This window comes from Cheilinus undulatus, linkage group 20 (assembly GCF_018320785.1).
Source record: "Cheilinus undulatus linkage group 20, ASM1832078v1, whole genome shotgun sequence".
Taxonomy (NCBI): domain Eukaryota; kingdom Metazoa; phylum Chordata; class Actinopteri; order Labriformes; family Labridae; genus Cheilinus; species Cheilinus undulatus.
Window position 1 is genome coordinate 7,628,851 of NC_054884.1, and position 16,416 is coordinate 7,645,266.

Sequence of the window (16,416 nt, forward strand, 5' to 3'; positions counted from 1 at the left end):
AGTTTTAAGATTTCAATAAATTGTTATACTGAGAATGTTCATGGCCATGAATAGGCACCATACATGAATAGAAATAAAATTACTATGCATCTTAGCCATTTATTTTTTTGTTTTGATTTTCAATCAAGATCAGATCTGATCATACATACCAAATATTAATTAACTGATAAAAACAACATAATTAATTTGACCCTTTTAATGCCAGTTAAAGTGCAAACTATCTGATATCTGTGATGTCAAAGCACACACACACACACACACAAAGGAAATATTTTATTCATACTACAGGAAAGTTGAGTTCCATTAAGAAGATTATCCCACTTTGATTTTTGTGAGCAACAACTTCAATTCTTATACGCTTTCTATTTTAAGATTTTAGTAATTTGTTATAATAGTGTCCCTATAGTACATAAATTGCAACAAAATTACTATGCATTAAAAAACTCCCTTTTTTAAAATTATTTTCCTGATCTGACCTGATCAAAAATATCAAATATGAATTATTTCCTAGGAATATCATCCTTTATTGCCGTTTTAAGAGCAAAAACACATTGCTGATTGTGATGTAAAAAAACACACTTTTTTTCTCATACTACACGGAAATTTGAGTTTCTTGGAAAATATTGTCACAGCCTTGAAAACATGGTAATAATGAGCAACAACTTGGATTTTCCTTTCTTTTTAAGATTTTTAAAGATTTCCCCTCACGCCAAATATGGGGCAATTGGTGACATTGCTGGAAGTAGATAGAGGTTTAGCACCAAAATATGCTCCCATCCAGACAGGAGGGCTTTGCGTATTTCAGACAGACATCAGCATTCCTCTCCCATCATGTTTTGTTTTTATCAACATGTTACAAAATGCCCCATCTTTTTTAGAACTGGGGTTGTAAATAGCTTTTCTGTAAGCTGTATTCAATTGCATCTAGGCTGATGAATCATTGTATCCTGTCTCTATTCACATTTCACACCACAGCCCAACTAAACAGGCAAGTGTGCAGCCACACTTTGACAATATGCAAAACAATCATACGTAAGACAAATCTCCCTTCAATGGCTAAGTTTAATGCAAAATAACAAAGTCTGAGACACTGTCACAAAGCTTGAAACAAATTAAAATGAACCAAAACATTGTTATGTTACAGAAAACAATTTTACATTTGCACAACACTTTTCCAAATGACAAAAAAAAAATTCAGTTTACAAAACTTGAAACAAATTTACAAAAAGTCCAATCCCAAATGACAAAGTCTGAAGCTCTGCAAACATACAGTGTAAAAATAAAATATTTGCTTGCTAAAATGTAAACATGTTTTGGTCAATGTACTTTTTGTCCCATTTTTGTAAAAGTGTTTCAGACCAGTTTGCAAAAATGTGTCAGACTTTTTCGGTGTTTCAAGCTTTTTAATTTGGTATCAGACTGTAAATTAGTTTCAGGTTCTGTGTGTTCCAGAATATTTTCATTTGCATTACACTATTGCAAGTTTGTTTTGTAAAACAAAACATTTGTTTGGTAAATTGTCAAAGTGTTTTGTAAATTTGTTTTCTAAAATGTCAAATATTTTTGGCTCATGTAAAAAAAAATTTTCAGACTTTGTAATTACATAACAGACTTTGTAAATTTGTTTCATATTTTTTAAAAGTGTTCAAGAATTTGTGATTTTGTTTCAGACTTTGTATAAGTTTGTTTTGTAAAATGTAAACTTGTTTTGTCAGTTGTAAAATTGTCTTGTAAATTTGTTTAATGAAAATACTTCGGTCGATGTATGATTATCATCTGTCACATCAATACGAAAGACAAATCCAAAAACTAAATGCATATTTACGTTGCATATTTCATGTGCTTTTATTTTAAAAAAAATTTTAAATAATATTTTTAAAATAACTCCCTTATTTTGGCTTACAACCTTATTTATTACTTTTTAACGTCTTTTGAAGCCCTTAAAGTAGGTTTAACAAATGTTCAGTTTTTAAATCACTTTTATTTTTGCTCATGACTAATGCTCTGTGAATGATCTTGCCTTGCATTACCAGGTGGTGGCGGTAATGCGCAATGATGCCAAAGAGGGAGAAACATCAAGAAAAGAAGAAGTAGAAAGGAGAGGAAGAAGAAGACGAGAAAGGCAGGTGGAAGCTTTCGTTCTCCTCCGCGTTGATCATAACCTGATCATTTCAGCATTATTGAGGACTTGTATTATGTGTCTTGCTAATTCGGTGATGGTTTTATTGCAGTACTGTGAACAGAAATGCTGTATGCTCGTTTGTCTCACATGCCGTGCTGTTTGGTTGACGTTTAGGGCTCCACAACAGATCAGGAAGTGAAGTCTGCGTTGTTTATGGTCAGTGGAATTGACTCTGAATTGGTATTTTGGACTTTACAGCACCTTAATAGACCTAACTTTAATATTTGCTCAGGAGCTCTTTGTATATTAAAGGATACGACGTCGCTGACCCCGGACATTGACCGCAGCAGCAGTCAGCAGTGATGTTTGCGAAGAAGAGAGGCCATACATGTTTGATAGCCTCCAGTATGGCCACGATATTCCTTTTAATGATGGTTCTCTACGGGACCATCGGCACCCAGCAGCAGGCCGGCAGCTCCAGCCTCAGAATGGACCACCAGCTGGACAGACCCCTCTACAAACTGGACCTGAGCTGGCCCAAGAGCTCCGAGCTGTTCACTGGAGAGGTGTTTGGAGTGGCTGTCAACCAGTATGCTGGGGTGGTGTATGTGGCACAGAGAGGTAAACACATAATTTACTCCGTCTTAACATGATATCCTGCTTAGAATCATGCATAAAAATGTGCATTTTCCCCGTTTTAATAATTAAGGCATCTGCATTTGCTGTAAGGTTAATATTTTCTATATTTTTTGATACTTGGTTTATCAAATTGAAAATCTCTTTTATTCTGATGAGTGTCCTTTCAATGATTGGTTGCGCAACATGGCAAAAAAAGACCTGAAAACACATTTCATGGATCAATAATGGTATGTCTGCATTTTACATCTGAATGGTGATTCATATTGCAGCACTGTGCAGAACTTGAAGGCATGTTTGGGCCAAAAAGTGAGGCAGAAGTAAGGTGGTCAGTAAGGAAGAACGACTGACACAATCCTGGACATGGTCTGGTTTCCTTGCATAATACCAGGTGCGCTGGAATATAATCTGTTAGGAAAATAAAAAAGTGGAAGGGGTGGATGTGGCAAGTAAGCATAGGGTGCTATTCGGGCAGGTATTAGGGTTGCCATGACTCTCTGCTGGCCCAAGGCCCCGAAAACCGCTGGTGGTCTCTGGGCATATTAACCGGGAGTGAAAAGGCCACAGACAATAAAGATGCCATTGAGCTTGACCTTGGATGCCCTCCCCTCCCTCTTCAGTCCCAAATTGTGGCACCATAGATGAATCCGTAGCACCTTTGCTTAAAACTTATGCACACAACCTTAGATGCATATTTTTTAAGCACTAGTTTCCATGAATACAATATCAGAGGCCAATAATTGACAAGCATTCTGATCTGATGGGTTCAGATCTTGGAAATGGGTTTGTCTGGATCAATCCTTCAGTATGTGTTGTTGAAAACAGCAGGGCTGGAATTTCTTTGATTCTAATAATCAGGATTAACCTGATCCCTGCAGAAGGTGACTCAGGATGGATTTTAGGAACAATATGAGGTAAAACCTGGTCAAAGGAAACAGCACGTGCAGCATGAAGTCTATATATTTATTTGTTTTTTTGCATTACTGAAACTGTCAGTGATCATGCATTTTTTTTTTTTTTTTTTTGCATGTTAGAGGTTTTCATGCTTCTTCACTTATAAAAGAATCAAAGACAAGGCTGTCTGGATCAGTGTTTTGTTACAGCCAAGCAGAGGTGGAAAAAGTGTGTGCAACTGCTGTACTCAAGTAAAGGTATAGTTACTCTGGTTAAAATGCACTTGTGCAAAAGTGACAGTACTGGTCTATAAACCCAGTCAAGTTAGAAGTATCTAATTTAAAGTTAACTTTACGTACTGAGTAGCTACTGAGCAGCTGTCCAGCAAAATATGACCTTTCCTTGTTGGCAATACTAAGAGAATAGATCTCCAACCAGGTTTTTCAGGTAAAGTCACACCTCTATAATTAAGTTAAATTCACAGCAACATTGCCACTGTTGATCAAACTCATAGAGTTAACGCTTTAAAAGTGTCTTTATTGCTCCACACTACATATAGCTAAACTACATGTTTGAAGTGTTAAATATTTTACAGTGTGACATGGCTGCAGTAACTCCTGAAAATCTGAGGTAAGGTGCATCTCCTCTGGCAAGAACAAAGAAAAGGGTCAACCTGCATGCATACTGCACAAGAAAAATATGCTCTGTGTCCTTTAGGAACACCTGAGGTCACAGGTAGGAACTCTAACCAAGTGGATAACTTCGCTCAGGGTACAAGTGTGTCTCACATGAAGGACTAGAAAAGCACTCAGAGAGCGCAGACCTCCGCCATTAGCCCCATCTCCCAATAGTAAAGAATCCTTTAAAAAATTCCTGGATCCAGACAGTGATCCGGATCAGTCCCAAAATCTAATCAGTTCTTCCTTATGCCATTTGTGACATTTCTTGAAAAAAATCATCAAAATCTGTTTATAACTTTTTGAGTTATGTTGCTAACAACCTAACTAACAAACCCTGCGGATCACATAACCTCCTTTGTGGAGGTAATAACACTCCACCAGAAACATGAACAAAAGAACCACAGCAGGGATCAGTCCAAAAATCCAAACACCACCAAGAGAATTGGAGATGTGATCTCATTTATATATATCTGTGCACATACATATTCACATATTTATCTACGTGTATACTAAATATACACACTATACCAAAACCCTAATGAAAGGGTTTGTGTTATTTAAAAGTACTTTTAATTTCCTGGGTTGTCCCTCTGTCAAAAGGTCAGATTCTGAAGAAGAAATTTACAGCTTACAGATGACAGAATTATTTTCCAAAATTTTACAGCTATAGGTCATCTCCACAGAGCGTTCTGGTTCAGTTCGGTACAGCACGGCATGCATTTTTTTGCTTTTCCATATAGAAAAAGTTGGAAAGAGTCCCAAAAACTGATCCATACTGTCCCACTTTTTTGGCACCCTTCCATAGAGGTACCAATCTTACATATCTGTCCCAAAAAGGTGGAGCTACACACACAACAATAGGGGGTTGTTGTTTGTTAAGGGAACGTCAACAGGATGAGATTTTTCCTCAGAGGGATCAGGAAAATCAAAGCGATATAATGTACAGCTATCTGAATGCTGCTGTTGACTTTGATTGTTTTTGTTTCTGTTTGTATGGTTTTAACCAAACTGCCCTCCTGGGAGAAATAAAGTCTTGAGTCTAACTTTGTCCACCGGGGGAGCCAAAAAAAAGCTAAAGGTAAATGCTTTTACCTTTCTCCAACAGGTGAAAACATACCAAAGGTGCTTGTGTTCACCACGGACGGTGACTTCCTCATGGCCTGGAACACCACCACCCTGGAGATGCCTCATGGGATATTTCTAGCAGATGCTGCTTCTTCAAACCCCACAGTGTGGATCACTGATGTGGGAGACGGCCCGTACGGTCACTGCATCAAACAGTACTCGCCATCCGGGAAACTCCTGCAGGTGAGTGCCAGATCCAGGATTCGATTTTTTTATTTGATTTTTCACTAGTAATGATCCTTTTCACTAGCATCTTTACTATTAAAGTATTTTAAACGAGTTCTTAGATTAGAAAAGCTTGCCATGGCTTTTATGCTCTGGTCCAAGGTGTTATATTTTTGATGCTACGATACTTTTTTATCATCATGTTTTAAAATGATACCTTCTTTCCAGTCATCTTCAGTTGTCAGGCATATTTTAAGTCCAAAGAGAGAGATCACTGTCTTTCTGTATCAAAATGTGGCTAACATACAGTATATATATATTAGCCTGACCATCACACCAAAAGGGACTTCTGTGTCAGTTTGGCCTTCCCCAAACTTTGCCATAAAGTTAAAGCATAGCATTAAATTTCTTGGTATGCTGATGCATTAAGATTGGCCTTTAATGGAGATAAGAGACCTAGCCCAAACCCTGGAAAAAGCCCCATACCATTATCCCTCCTCGTCCAAACATTACACTTGGCACAGTGCAGTCAGACAGGTAACGGCAGGTAGATTAAAGAATTGGTGTCGAATTAAAGGGCAACACTTCAACTCTATTTGATAGAATTTACATGAAAAGGGAGAAACCAGGCACTCCAAGCATAAAAAAGTTGATAAAGAGGAAGAACTGCTTAAAAAAGCTTTTATTATAAAAGCTTTTTAAGCATTTCATTTACAAACCCTTCATCAGAGTTTACAAATTGTTAGCACAAATCATTGCCAACAGTGCATGATATCATTCCCAGTTTCTGCATTTTGTCTTGTATTTTTCAATCCAGTTTGAGTTTTTCTGATTTTCAAATCATCATATCCTGTTTTTATTTATTTAAAAGAATGTCCCAGCTTTATAAGAATTTGAGTTACAGCATGTATGTATTTTTATATTCTCCTCTAGCTCAGGGCTCTTTGAAGTATGGAAGAGTGTGCCTCCCCAGAGAGAACATAATGTATGCTGCTGCCTGCAATTTAGTGGGAAGAATGAGTCTGCATCTTTGATGCACATACAGTGCCTATAAAAGTATTCACTCCCTTGTACGTTTTTCTCTTTTATTGATTATATAAAATGATTATGGGCAATAGAATTTGCCTTTTTTTGTTTTTACAAACAACGCCTCTTAAATGTCAAAGTGAAAACAGTTTTCTATGAAGTAATTTCAATTAAAATAAAAGGAAGTGACTTCCTAAACATTTAAAGTGACTGACCTAATTCAACAGAGGTCCAACCAGTCAGTGCTTGTAGTCTCACAATTAGTGAAATAGGGACCACCTGAGTGCAGTGAATGTGTCTTGAGTGATTTTAGTATAAAGACACCTGAGTGTGGAAGGTTCAGTCACTGGTTGATAGGTATTCCTGGCTACCATTACACCAGGAAGACAAAAGAACACTCCAAGCAGCTTAGAGAAAAGGTTATTGAAAGTGTAAGTCAGGGGATGGATTTAAAAGTAATTACAAGGCACTGAACATCCCCAGAGTTTAGTTAAATCCAGCATCAGGAAATGGAAGGAATATGGCACATATGTAAATCTGCCTAGATCAGGCAATCCTCACAAACTGAGTGACTGTGCAAGAACACATGACTACTCTGAAGGCATTACAAGCTTCAGCAGCTGAGATGGGAAGGACTCCGCAGACAACAACTGCTGCCTGGGTTCCTCACCAGTCAAAGCTTTATGGGAGAGTGGCAAAGAGAAAGCCACTGTTGAAGGAAACTCAGATTAAATCTGGACTAGTAGAAGAAAGTTCTTTGGTCTGATGAGACCAAAATGGTACTTTTTGGCCATCAGACAAGACACCAAGCACTGCACATCACTACAAACACACCATCAACACTGGGAAACACTGTGGTGGTAGCATCATGCTGTGGGGATGCTTCTCAGCAGCCGGCCCCTGTAAGGCTTGTAAAGGTAGATGGTAAAATGAATTCTGCAAAATATAGGAAAATCCTTGAGGACAATCTTATTCAGTCTGCAAGAGAACTACAGCTTGGGAGAAGATTTATTTTTCAGCAAGACAATGACCTGGTAGGTGTGTTTCAAGACAACAAGGTGAATGTTCTGGAGTGGCCCGAGTCCAAACCCCAGACCTCAGTCGAATAGAGAATTTGTGGTCAGACTTGAAATGGGCTGTTCACGCCCGAGTCCCATGTGACCTGACAGAGCTTGAGCAGTTCTGAAAAAAAGAATGGAGTAAAATTGTCCAGATGTGCAAGCCTGATTGAGGCCTACCCACAAAGACTCAGTGTTGTGATTGCAGCCAACAATGCAGCTACTAAATACGGACTTGAAGAGGGTGAATATTTATGCAGTCACTTATTTTAAATTACATGTTCTTATTTAATTTACATTACTTTGTAGACACCGGACATTGGATTTTTTCAAGACTTTATCTTGTCATTATCTTGAACCTCTTCACAAATGACACTGTGACGTACAGCATCATCAGAGCCAGTCCTTTAAATCTGGGCTGTCCAAACTTTTTCCCAGAGGGCCACACCAAGAAATATAAAACTGATGTTGACATAGCTTTGGTATAGCTCATCTTTACTGTTTTAAAGTTAGCAAAAACCAAAGCATTACACATGTGTCAAACAGTGCATGCAGTTCTTACTTGTTGATATTTTTCCTGTACTTGTCAGACTCTTGGGACACCAGGGCAGGCGGGCTCTGGGATTAACCCTCTGCAGTTTGACCAGCCAGCTGAGATCTTCGTGCACGACTCTGGAGAGATGTACATCGTCGACGGTGACGGTGGGATGAACAACCGCCTCATCAAGCTGTCCAAAGACCAGGAGGTGCTGTGGGTGCACGGGGAGAAAGGACACAACCCGGCTCAGTTCTACATCCCACACAGCGTGACCGTGGACGCCGCTATGAGGGTGTGGGTGGCTGACCGGGGAAACAAGAGGATCCAGGTCTTCAACTCCATCACCGGGGACTGGCTGGGCACATGGGGGAGCTGTTTCACTGAGGATGCACCGTACTCTGTCCGCCTGACCCCGGATAAGAGGTACTTTGTTGTTGTGCAGCTCAACACCAACCAGATTTCGTTGCTGGACGCCCCGCCGGTGGGTCAGATTGGTCAGTGCAGGGTGGTGAGTGTGATCCAGCTGGCTGATGAGGTGAAGCCACACCTGGTGGACCTGGACTTGAAGACGGGTGCTCTGTTTGTGGCTGAGATTGGAGCTCAGCAGGCACAGAAGTTCACCCCCTTCAGTCTGGGAGCAAATTTACTTTAGAACCTCAGCAACCCTCTGTTTAAAGGGTAGAAATGGCATGGTTTGTCACAAATGTATGTTTACCTTTCACTCAAAAATAAGGGCCCTGGATGTCCATGTAAGTCATGTAATGATCGATCATAAAACCCTAACAGATCGTATCTAAGGCTGCAATTTCTAAAGTCTGCTCTGAATGCTTTATCTCATAGAATCAACAGTTTAGGCTCCAAATTTGCCATGTTGTCAGAGTACCAGCAATTTTGTTTGCAGGAAGTTCTTTGGTTCTTTTCCATACTCTGGGCTTTTTTCTTTTAATTTGGAGCTTCTATGCCTTTATATGTGAGGGGAATGAAGTTCAGGAAAAGAGCCACAGGCTGGATTTGAACCCAAGCTGCTTGGGCAGACATAACCACTAGACTTCCCTACTCATTGTCTAAATTGCACAAATACATTGACAACACTGTGGTATGGATACGTAGCAAATCTATTTTTTTTACTCATTATGTTGCTGCTGTTCAGTTTAGACAGTGGGCAGGACTTTGCTTGCAACTTTTGATAATTGAAAACTAAAAAGTTCCCCAAATTGTCTCACTAGAGCCACAGTTTTTGTTGCAGTGCTATTAAAACAGGTCTCTATATGATTTCATTTTTCTAGTATCATTTTGAAGTTTAAAATTCTGGCATCATGATAACTCTAGTTTCTTTAAATGCTGCAGTAAACTAAAGGTTTGTCTGTGTAAAAAGTCACCAGAACTTGCAGCTCATGCAGGCCATGTTTTGGTTTCAGTGAGTTGGCTGAAACCTGCATTCACCCAGGTTTTAGAGGGGTCCTAATCCTAGTTTGGCATGGCATGCAGCTAACCCAGATCCTGACACGTGCATAATTAGACCTCAAAGAAAGTTGGAGCACCTGCCAGGCTGAAGGAAAGTGCACTCAAATAACCTATTCTTTATCAGCACACAACCTGCTTGGCAAACACAATGTGTTGATTTGATCAAGTACTTGCTTGCAAAGTCTTGCAAAATTATATGTGCAATCATTAAGGTTGCCAAACCTATACATTTTGATGCCTCTTGTTGTAAAACAAAACTTTCTGTTTTTTTTTTTATGGATAGTGTTGCTGCAATTTATTCTTGCCACTTATCAAACACAGAAACTCAAAATCAAACCAACCACTTGGTTGGCTTTTCAGTTTATTCAGCTGTCCTTTAAAAACAAAGGGGGATCTTGTAGCATGTCACTTGCCTTTTTGGTAAAAAAAAAAAAGTGTCCACCCTCCAGGCTGTTCGCCCTTTCTTACCTGCCTATCTGTATACACATCACTAAACTACAGATTCTATCAAAATAGAAGCATTAAAAATACTCAAAACAATAACACTAGCAATATCAAACTTATTTCTTGAGAATTTATCTGAGCATTTCAATTAAATATCCATGATCATTAGTTATATAAAACAATGTGAATAGCTCCAATATATAGTATCAAAAAGTGCTGTAACTAATAAAAAAAACTTAAGATGCTCAATCATATTTTAAACTGATCTGCATGCAAAAGAAAAAGAAAACATAACCATGCAATTGAATGTGCAGAACTTTGCTTGCACTTTTTGCCCAATTAAAACACTGAATTGCCCAAAATTGCTGTGGTAGCTAAGAAGTTATCAAAACTGTTTTTGTATTTACTTGTAGCATAGCGATGTTTAAAAATCTAGCGTATTAGTTATGAGGTTTCAGGAGGCTGAAGTGCCGCTTGTCATGATGCTGCAAAGAGTTGTGCTGGTTAAGGGAGAGATAGACTTAAAAACATATATTTTGGGGGCATTTTTGGCTTTTATTCATAGAGGAGGACAGTGGATAGAGTCAGACACAGGAATGAGAGGGTGGAAGTGAGGCATACAGGAAGGAACCCCAGGCTGGACTTAAACCCGGGCCATTTGTTTAATACTACACCCACCTGCTCCCACTGGATTCCTGGCTACTGTCCCCTCCTGCAGCACGTACCATCCACTCCAGCCCACACCCACAGTAGGTGGGTCAAATCCCACCCACATCCCATACAGATTCTGACAATTGATATTAAATATTCAGAACAACAGACAGTATGTTTAATTAAAAGCAATATGGATATGTTCACTTAAGCACCACTTTGATAAGTTTCCTCTCTGAATGAAGGAAACCCTAAGAAAACAACCACATCCTTGTCATGCATAACTGTGCCACACATGGATAAGAAAGCAGCTGGGAGTCTCAGACTGATTTAACTCCTGGTTATAGCAATGCCAAAGAATTATTTTCCAACTTTATTTACAGTCATACAGAGGTGACATTGTTTCCTGATCTCTGGAAAGTTTGAGTAAAAGCTGCAGCACACTCCCATCAGCTCTCAAAGACAGTGTGTTAATCTTTTCTGTATTTATGCTGTGCTGTTACCATCCACATCATTGGATGCTTATTGCAGTAAGGCCAATTTGCATGGAAAGGGGTGTTTTTCACCCAGATAACTGCAGAATGTCTTAGTGTCTCTGCGCACCGGCGCCTATGTGCAGTGCATTACTCAGCCCACCTGCAAAGCAACACAGACATGTCGCCAATTATAGTAGTAAGATATTGATTACTGATGCATGCAGACTCATAGTTTGGTTCATAATTTTCATACCCCTGTTAACAACATTCAATTAAAGACCTGCATTAAAAACGTGTACCCCTATTATGGACAGTAAAACTCATTGTGTTAAAATGCGATAAAACTACAGCTACCACTTGGCAGTTTCATGCCTCCATGAGGTTTACAATTGTTAAATAGTGAAAGTAGAGCAGAGGATCAAGGAGAAGGGCTTGGGGTGTTTTTTGACTTTCAAAATAATTCCAGTTTAGCCTTGAGTAATTAGACATTTGTGGTTTAAAGAAAATCCCCAACAGGGATCTCATGTTCACTCACAAGGGATAAACATAGGGCCTGATGACCTTCATTTTTGACCCTTGACCTCCAAAATCATATCAGTTCACCCTAGGGTCGGATGGAACTTTTTTGCAAGGCTTGGAGAAAATTCCACCAAGTGTTTTCAAACTATCAAGTTCTTTAAAAGGGGTGAACATAAGGCCCAGTGACCTTGACCTTTGACTTTTGTGAGGAAAATCCATCAAAGTGTTCATCACATTCACAAACAGGCAAATGGACGTCAAATTAAATAGGTCGATACTGAAACAGCATGTAGAAATCCCTACTTTTGATGTCAGAGCATCAGAGCTTCTAAAAGACCATCAGTTTATAAATGTTATTTTATATATTATAAATAAATGTTACTTTTTGTGACAGAGCTTCCTAAGTGAGCATGCGCTGTTGTGAGAAGAAAAATTATATTGATATATTAAAGTTATATTGATAGAATAAACGAATATATCATGTGATGTGATGATATGTATCATATACATATGTGATGATATGATTATGAGTCTGAATCTGTCACATGTTGGTGGGAAATATTTGGCTTTTTAAAACCCAGCTACTTTATCTTTTTTTTTTTTTTAATGCAGCTCAGTTAGTCCAAACCACTTCTACAGATATAAGGGTTTTTTTCTTACCGGTACATAATAATCAGTATAAAACATTGTAAATGATGCATTTTGGTGATGAGCTTTTCATTCTTGTGGCCTGTTTGTGAAGTAGTGTGCCATTTGTGCTTATTTTATTCTGCACTGCTTGAAAAAAATCAAGGATTCCTTGAAAAAAAAGATGCAGAAACAGCTCCAGGCCAGAGCTTTCTTGGCTGTTTTATTATTGTGCTTTTTGCCAACTTTGAAAGACATTTATGTTAAAAAATATATGGAAGTATGAAGAAAGCTGGAGCTGGATTGTTTTTGCACTTTGTTGCTGAAGCACTTCTAAATGCAGAGGATAAATGTAGTTAATGTATGATTGATCAATTATTTCTGCTTTGAACCTGTGTATAGTTTCTCTCTGTAATCTTTCTGAGTTCTGTTGCCAAATCAGCTGTTTTCATTCTATTAATGTGATTTATTGTAAAATTGCTTTTCCAGTAGCTCTGTCGCCACATTGGTGAGTGGTTTCCTTGAACAAGGATCATCCCATGTTAAGGATCAAAATATTTTTGCACCTGCACAGAACAAATTCTTATAGTTAAGCTATTATAAAGAGACAAGAGACTTTTGTTTTCAGAGCTTACTTGTCCTTAATCACAGTTTAAATCTAGATTGTTCGGTCCAGTTTGGCACACAAAGCTCCTCATCTCAAGACCTGATTAATGACGTGTTGTGCGACTCTACAGGAACTTTGTCAGCTGTGTTTAAGCTAAATACAAAGACAACAGTCCACAGAAAAAACACTGCAATAACTCAAGTCAGAAATATTTAGATATATCTTAAGCCACATTCATCTCAAAAGGTCAGCTAAAGATGTTAGTTCAAGGTATAAAACACAACTAGAACTAGCACCAGGTGGTTATTTACCTCTACAATCTTCGTGACTATTGTGAGTGCTCTCTTTATGTTTACATTAGTCTAGACTCTAGAGCATAAAAAAAGAGACCTACATTTCTTACATGTGCTCCTATACATAAAGAATGTAGAGGCTATGATATGGTACAAGATCACAACAACGTCACAGTATGTAAGGCCTCAGCAACCGTTGACCTCCAAAATCTGATCAGTTCAAGTATGAGCGTAGGTTTCTGCCAAATTTCACAAAAATCCCTTAATGCATTCTTTAATTGTTGTGTGAACAAGGTTTAAGGTTGCAGGGACTCTGTTCGCCCAAAATCTAATCAGTTTATCCTGAAGTCAGAGTGGACATTTATGCAAAGTCTGAAAAAATATCCTCAAAACGTTCCTATGATTAATGACCTGGATGGAAGGGAGTACAGATGAACCCAAGTGAGTTTTTTGTGGCACAGTGACCACAAAAACCGATGCATGCATTGCTTAATGCTGCTCTTGCTCTTCGAGTTGGAGAGGTCACTTGTTTAAAGCATTCTTGAGATATTCTGTAACAAGACAGGAATGAACATAAGGCCCAACGACCTCAACATTTTGAATCTAAAATCTAATAAGTTCATCCTTCAGTCAGACTTGACATTTATGCAAAGTTTGAAGAAAATGCCTGAAATGTTCTTGAGATACTGAGTTCACAAGGTAGGACTGAACATGAGGCTCAAGACCTTTGACCTACTGCTTCCAAAATTGTATCAGTTCCTCCTTTACCCTGAGTGGCTATCGCCAGTGGAGTCGCATAAATGAATGCCATGGGGGCAAGTCCATTTAACCTTCATGTCATGAAATAGGTCTTTTTTAAAATGTAGACGTGTCATTTTAAGACTCTAAATTACAGTTTTTTGGCTTGAATGGCAGATATTTGAATTTTGCATTTAAGTAATCCAGGCCTCATTATTTCTCATAATATCTTGAATTAAGATGATTATGTGGATTTTCAGGTGAATGTGGCTTATATAGCATATAACAGGAAATTTTGGACTAGAAATTAGACAAATCCACTTGTAAGATTTGAGTTTTCGTGGCAAGGGTGTAAAAGAATGTGGGGCAACCCGACATAAACTGCTATTGCATTATGGGAAACGTAGGAAATTGGGCCATGCTAGAGGCCTAAATCGTCCTGCATCATAGATGAACAAAACAACAAATCTTCAACTCCTTGATGATTTTATACTTGTGTGTTGAAAATGTCAGAGTCAGACAACAATGTGATTATAGTTCTGTATTTTCTTTTTCTACTTTAATCTATTCCACATCTTTATATCAAGGTCTTTTCTGTCTGTGCTCAACTTTACTTGAAAAATATAAAGCATGAGTTGAAATAGACCTGTTTACTTTATTTATCATCTTTCCTTTGTATATAAAAATGCATTTCTTTGCACATTAGTGTTCAGGATTTTCTCTAATTAACACAAGATGGTGATTTGACCTGTTCAAATGTACTTTTTGTGGGTTAATGAAGTGCAGTACGTATGTGTTTAGTGGGCATTAAACAGTGTGTTTATTTGTCCAAGAAGATGTAGTTAGAAAGATTTATTATTATGTGGCATCATTTTGACATGCTATTTTTTTTCATGCTGGTTGGGAATCTAAAGATGAATAAATAAAGATTAAAAAGATTTCATCATGGCAGTTTCTTGTGTCTCATTTCTCATGAGTTTTTATGTCACTATCCATGATGAAAAAGAGTAATTATACTGTCATGATATACTACTAACACACATCTTTCAATATATACATGCATTCAATACATAGATTATATGTACAGTTTATCCAGGGTATAAGGGGCAATTTCGGATGAAAAGAAGGCTGTGTGCCCGTGTAAAATGCTGAAACAAATACAGTCACAACTGCAATTGCAGCTGCCATCAACCACTGCTGTATTTTAATACACTGCAAACAGCAATCAGCCATCAATATTCAAATCATACTGGAATGCGAGGAAGAGGAGAATATAGGATTATATTTGGGCAGTCTAGAAATCTTAACAAGGGTTGGCCATAGTATCTGATTAACTGGCGACCTGTCCAGGGTGTACAGCTGGGATAGGCTCCAGCTCCCCACGATCCCCAACGGGATAAGTGCATGGATGGATGGATGGATGGTTGGCCATGGTGATGGCTGGGACCATGGCAATAGATATTAAAAATGGACAGACCATTGGTGATTGCAGAGGAGGTGATTTGAAGCTCATGGACTGCAAACTCCTTCAACTTGCCAACTGTTGCTTTTTTCAGCCACACCCGTTATTGCATGGATTTGTTGACAACTCTGCATAATTTATTTCTTAAACAAGGCTGTGAACATGTTTATTCATTGGGATTCTTTTGCTTTTCATGCCTCATGTGGATACTCACACTTCAGAGGCTGATTACAGTGAGGTTAAAGTCTCCCCTTCTCGAGGTTAAAGGTAAGCCTATCTCTGTTTGGTGCTTTTGTAACTCTAAGGATGTAAGATAAAGAGGTCAAGAACCAGAGAAAACAACCAGAAACTAGGGCAGCACTGAGGGGCTCTCACACTCCTGTGCATGCTGGGGTGAGTGCCAAACGTAGGTGTTTTGGTAAACACAGCAGAGAGACCATGCAGATCCTCCCAGGACTGTCATTATATTGAAAAAAATAATGAGAAATTGCACTTTGTATATGAAGTATTACTGTCTGTCAACACTAGGTGGCAGTATGGCAAAACAAGATGCTTATATGTAGATGTGATCCGGGCAGGACTGATATTTACGCTGTAAATTCAATGAAGATTGAACATTCTAGCCTCAAGTACGTAGCACAAAACCATAAAACGAACCTTTATGTCGAGGGGTGGACCTTGAGCATTCATGCGAAATTTGAATGAAATCAGATCTGTTATATGAGAATCCTGGCAACTTCCTGTGAAAATGGTGAGATATCGAAATGCTTGCCATCACCAATGAGATGCACAAGATGAAACATGTTGGTGTGGATAATTATTGAGGACTCTTACCCAGCCACATATAGCAGGCAGCAGAGCCTTTGGGTTACAATTATAATAATTAGTTCT

At 38.5% G+C, this 16,416-nt stretch overlaps 1 protein-coding gene across 3 annotated transcripts; it reads left to right on the top strand.

Annotated features, from left to right (window-relative positions):
* Positions 1-2,110: 2,110 nt before the first annotated feature.
* On the top strand, positions 2,111-14,999 carry LOC121528209 (NHL repeat-containing protein 3-like). 3 transcript variants are annotated; one of them, XM_041815509.1, is made up of 4 exons: positions 2,111-2,126; positions 2,232-2,743; positions 5,438-5,640; positions 8,297-14,999. In XM_041815509.1, the coding sequence occupies exons 2-4, from the start codon at positions 2,485-2,487 to the stop codon at positions 8,894-8,896; spliced, it is 1,062 nt and encodes a 353-aa protein (XP_041671443.1). In that variant the 5' UTR covers positions 2,111-2,126; positions 2,232-2,484; the 3' UTR covers positions 8,897-14,999. The 3 variants fall into 3 exon arrangements, with proteins under 3 accessions (XP_041671443.1, XP_041671445.1, XP_041671444.1); XM_041815511.1 differs by having other exon boundaries at positions 2,115-2,338; positions 2,415-2,743; XM_041815510.1 differs by having other exon boundaries at positions 2,115-2,338; positions 2,435-2,743.
* The last annotated feature ends 1,417 nt before the right edge of the window (positions 15,000-16,416 follow it).